At 42.2% G+C, this 4,965-nt stretch overlaps 1 protein-coding gene across 1 annotated transcript; it reads left to right on the forward strand.

The window, feature by feature from the left end:
- Positions 1-67: 67 nt before the first annotated feature.
- Positions 68-4,497, forward strand: LOC109462293 (kinesin-like protein KIF11; the record flags this gene model as incomplete). The annotated part of the gene is made up of 7 exons (XM_019758823.1): positions 68-146; positions 367-429; positions 965-1,090; positions 2,053-2,268; positions 3,149-3,215; positions 3,675-3,853; positions 4,381-4,497. Coding segments are annotated over 7 exons (847 nt in total), but the record flags the coding sequence as incomplete, so codon positions are not given.
- Between the last annotated feature and the right edge of the window lie 468 nt (positions 4,498-4,965).

Below are 4,965 nucleotides of genomic sequence, written 5' to 3' on the forward strand. Positions count from 1 at the left end.
AGTCTTTATTGGAATACTTAACATTTTTCTTGTGTTATTCAAATGAGTGATTTTTTTCCATGTCCAGATATGGCCAGACTGGTTCAGGCAAGACTTACACAATGGAGGGTGAAAGGTCACCTGACCCTGCCATTGCTTGGGACAAGGTCAGTTCTCCTGTCAGACATGAGTTGTTGTCTCTACTTCTCTGCTCCACTTGTCGGAGTGAGTCATGACTTAATTTTTCAGACCGAGCATTGTTTTTTCAACTTGACTTTGTGTAACTTTCCCCTGAACACAAAGCATGACTTTCAGTAGAATCCAAGGAATGAAAGCAGTTAGACCTGTCACTGTGTCAGTCAGTCACAAATTTCTTGTTTGTTCCAGGACCCTCTGGCAGGATTGATTCCTCGCACTTTGCACCAGATCTTTGATAAACTGAGCGGACAGGTAAGTTAAACTGATAATGTGATACTGAAGAGGGAGAACAACAGACGATAAACCGGACAGGGAGAGAGAGAGATATAAAGAGAGGGTAGACTGGTCTGCGGCATAGGGGAAACGTGGATCCGCAGAATACAAAGTACTTGTACAAAACAAAATCAGGTTACAGAATCGTTTTATGTGGCAGAGACTCATTTGCATATGAAGATATAGGACTGTCTAGCCATAGAAGCTAATGCTGAAGGGCTGATGCAAGTTACAATTTGTCCATGATTAATATTAACTGACCGAGGCCACGTAGGATATCCAGATGATGGTATTCAGATTCTCTGCTGCCCATTGTCTCATCAAGAGAAGATGAAGATACTATTTTGTTAGCATGTAAGTTGTAATGCGGACCATGGAGTATTTTGACTCCATGTGCAGACAAATTGAGATACCTGTGCAGAGGAATATTCATCATTTACCAAGGTTTTTCTTATAAAAATGTAACAGATCCCAGACAGCGTCTAACTTCATTTTTGTCTTCTGTTCTTTTCAGGCTGTGGATGAGTTTTTGGTGAAAGTCTCGTTCATCGAGCTTTACAATGAGGAGTTGTTCGACCTCCTTGGTCCGGGAGAAACTCCTCCTAAGCTCACTACTCTGTATGAAGACACCTCCAGAAAGGTAACAGAACTACAGCTTTCTCTTACTTACTTGTACTTGTTGAGGTCTCCTCGAGTTAGTCGTTCGAGTGGCCTGCGCACAGAACTCGTCTCTTCCTCAACAGTCCTATCCAGTTCTTCCTGTCTTTTGCTAACTCCTTTAGCTCCTCTAGAGTGGTGCTAGGCCTCCCAATAATCAGCGTAGCATCTTCCAGGACACAGTTAATCCATGATTTCCTAGGCCTCCCCCTTGAGCGTCGCCCATAATTAGGCTTCCAATCCAGTAAGTACCTGGGCAGCCGCTCTTCAGGCATCGAACCAGAATTCAGACAGCTTTCTCTACTAAGGAAAAATGTTTGCACTAATGTTCAGAGGTTATTTGGGCTGGTATGTCATCTTACTAAGGCCACACCAATTTAATTTGTTGGTTCTCGGATTTTTTCAGAAAAAATATGAAGCGACAGGGTGAAAAAAAATAAAAATAAAAACAGGTCTTGGCATCCTATTATAGGCTTAAATGCTATGAAATGAGCCATGAAGTCAACACAAAAGGCTGGGTTAAAATTTAAACATTGAATTTTGAACTTTTAATCATACCACTGCAATGATAGATGGGAAAACTGTAACAACTAGGAAGAAAAGGACTTTCATCAACTGTTCGGGGCAAAACATATTAAGCATTTTTCAGTTGATTCAGGACCAGAATCAATTTTTTTTTTTTGCAAATCAGAAAAAAACGAAGAGGCGAATCCGAGAACCAACAAATTAAATTGGTGTGGCCTAATGAGAGTCACTGCAAAAGAACCGGTACTTCAATTTTGTTCTGTTTAAATGCTGGGGCTGAATACATTCCCTGTATCCATAGAAATTAGAATTGGTGACAGAATGGTACGTGTTTGTACTTTTTGTGTATTGGAAGCAAGCACTTCCCCAATCCACACACCAGTAACCTTCTCTAAGTCTAACAACTTTCTATTCCTTCAGGGGTCTGTTGTCATCAAAGGACTTGAGGAGGTGAAAGTACACAACAAGGATGAAGTGTACTCCATCTTGGAGCACGGGTCGGCTAAACGTCAGACAGCAGCTACACTTATGAATGCCCATTCCAGCCGCTCACACAGTGTTTTCATGATCACTGTGCACATCAAGGAAACCACCATTGATGGAGAAGAGTTGCTAAAGATTGGCAAACTCAACTTGGTGTGTTATCCTTTCATTTCCAGGCATTTCCAAAATGTTTTAAGATAAGGCCACACTGATTTAATTTTATGGATGACATCCGCGCGCGCATTGATTTTCGCCTGTTCTACAAAAAAAAAAAAATCACGTCCTCCGAGGCCCTGGCCTGGCTGTAGGCCTTTGTAGCCCATGGTAGTTAGTGACAATATACGGAGCCGGTGGTAACTCTGGAGGATGGCACCAAGGCTGCCGAAGTACCAAGGCTCAAGAACTCGGTACATACGTACAGTGCCGATATTCGTAAATTCCGCAAAAAGCCGGCTTGTGCCGGCTTGACATGTAGGATGTAGATGTACGTCGCCGGGTACTGCCACAAATTCACAATACCAGCTTTGTATTCCTGTGGTTTTTATCTTTAGCATTTTTATTTTTGGCCGGATTTTTTTTTTATTCGCCCGCGCACACTAGTTTGGGGGTCTTCAGAGGATGTCATCCATAAAATTAAATCGGTGTGGCCTAAGGAGTAAAAGGTGCAATACAAGCTTTCTCTTTCTACACAAGTGCAAAAACAATGCTGCCTTGAGATTGTATGGCTACAACAGACAGTAACAATTTAACATTTATTGTTGAAATTATTGTTTTTTGTGTATTAATGAATGAATGAATGAATGAAGACCTTTATTGTACACACATACTGTACCCACTGGGTTAAGTACAGGTCACAAAAAAAAAAGGATGGAATATAGATAACGTTACATACATACATCGTCAAGTAGCGCTAGCTACAATCAAGTAAATTCGGTTTCTTCTCGTTTCTTAGTAATGGCAAAAACGTACGAACTATTGTTCAAGTCTCTAAGTCTGTACTTGGGTTCAGCTGACATCTTGGTTGTTGACTTAGGTGGACCTGGCTGGGAGTGAGAACATTGGCAGGTCTGGTGCCGTGAACCAGCGGGCGCGTGAGGCAGGTCAGTACAGTTTTTTTTTTTAAACCGAATTTAACGTCATTTTTCCCCAACTGGGGGTTAGACGTGCTTGCACCAGGTACAAGGCTTTTTTGAAGCAAGGTTTTTACGGCTGGATGCTCTTCCTAACACCAACCTAAACCCTAGTAGGGCCCAGGAACCCTCTAACCGAGGGGGGAAATGCGTGTTAAGTGCCTTTCCCAAGGGCACAACGTCTGGGTACATGTCCGGACCTGTCTGGGTCCAACCCTGGGGATTGAACCTGGGTCTTTGAACAGTCACTGTTGAAATTACACAGATGGTTAACCTGATCCAACTCGCTAGCTCTCTATTAGGGATAATTACAAGGTTATGAGTTCGTGAATAAGACAGTGCCCAAAAACGTGGTACTGAAACCACAGGTAAAGTTTCTACATTGACAGTAGAAGCAAGCAAACATTCAAAACTGTTTTCCCCCGGCAGGTAACATCAACCAGAGCCTGCTGACCCTGGGTCGTGTGATCACGGCCCTGGTGGAACACTGCCCCCCCACGTCCCCTACAGGGAGAGTAAGCTTACCCGGCTACTACAGGACTCCCTCGGAAGGCAGGACCAAAACCTCCATTATCGCCACCATCTCACCTGCTTCCTCCAACTTAGAGGTGAGATGGATTCTCCTGCACTTTTTTGCTTGCACCAGCCAGGTTGCCCTCAGCTCAGCTAAGCTAGTACCTAACACCCTGTATAATTCTTAAAATGCATGCCCAAACTTGGACATCTGGTGTACCTGTATCTAAACAAAATTCAACACTTGTGGGCACTATTTTTATACACTAAAGATAGGCAAACTACATCTCAAAGATGAGAATTTAGTGCTTGAACATCAGAAAAAACTTATAACAAAAATTTACCACTAAAAGGACAGTAATCTGCATGAATAACTTACAAATGATTGGCCAAACTTTAGGTACAGGTCAGAGTCTGTACCTAAACCCCTGTACAGGTACTTGTACCTAAATTTTTGTGTACACAACTCTAAACTAAACTAAATCTTTGTTAATCAGAAAACAAATTTGTGCCAGCGTGTCATTATAAAAGCTGGGAGTGCAAGAATGTGATATGGCCCAATGCCCTATGCCCTGTTTTTCCATCTACAATGTACTCCAGCGTTGGTATGCTTTACTTGCAGGAGACCCTCAGTACCCTGGACTACGCTCATAGGGCGAAGAACATAACAAACAGGCCAGAGGTCAACAGAAAACTCAGCAAGAAACACCTCATGAAGGTAGGAGTTGCATTATCTTAATTGCTAGTTTCTATACACCAGCAAACTTGAAAACCCTTGGTACTCTGATCAGCTTGTTGTAGTTTTATGATGTCAATGTTCACCAGCCTACACGTATTTGATACAGGAGTTTACAGAGGAGATTGAGCGCCTTCGACGAGACTTGGCTGCATGTCGGGAAAAGAATGGAATCTTCGTGTCTCCTAGAGAACTACACGTAGGTTGTTCCTTCCTGGTAGTTATCGCATAATCCTACTACATGCTACAGGTAATACTGTTGGTGACAAATAAACCTTGGTATTGTTATTAGGGATCATTGTGGATTGATTGATTCTGGTTATTATTACATTGGATGGAGAATGCATATCGTCACATCTGATGAAAATCTAGGTCTTCGGATATATAACTTTGTGTTGTTTTGCTTTCCAGTAAATGTTTGGTTTTGTTCTTACATATTTCAGGAACATGGAAACAACCATCAAATCTCAA

This window comes from Branchiostoma belcheri, unplaced genomic scaffold, assembly GCF_001625305.1.
Source record: "Branchiostoma belcheri isolate BF01 breed outbred unplaced genomic scaffold, Haploidv18h27 scaffold1148, whole genome shotgun sequence".
Classification (NCBI taxonomy): Eukaryota; Metazoa; Chordata; class Leptocardii; order Amphioxiformes; family Branchiostomatidae; genus Branchiostoma; species Branchiostoma belcheri.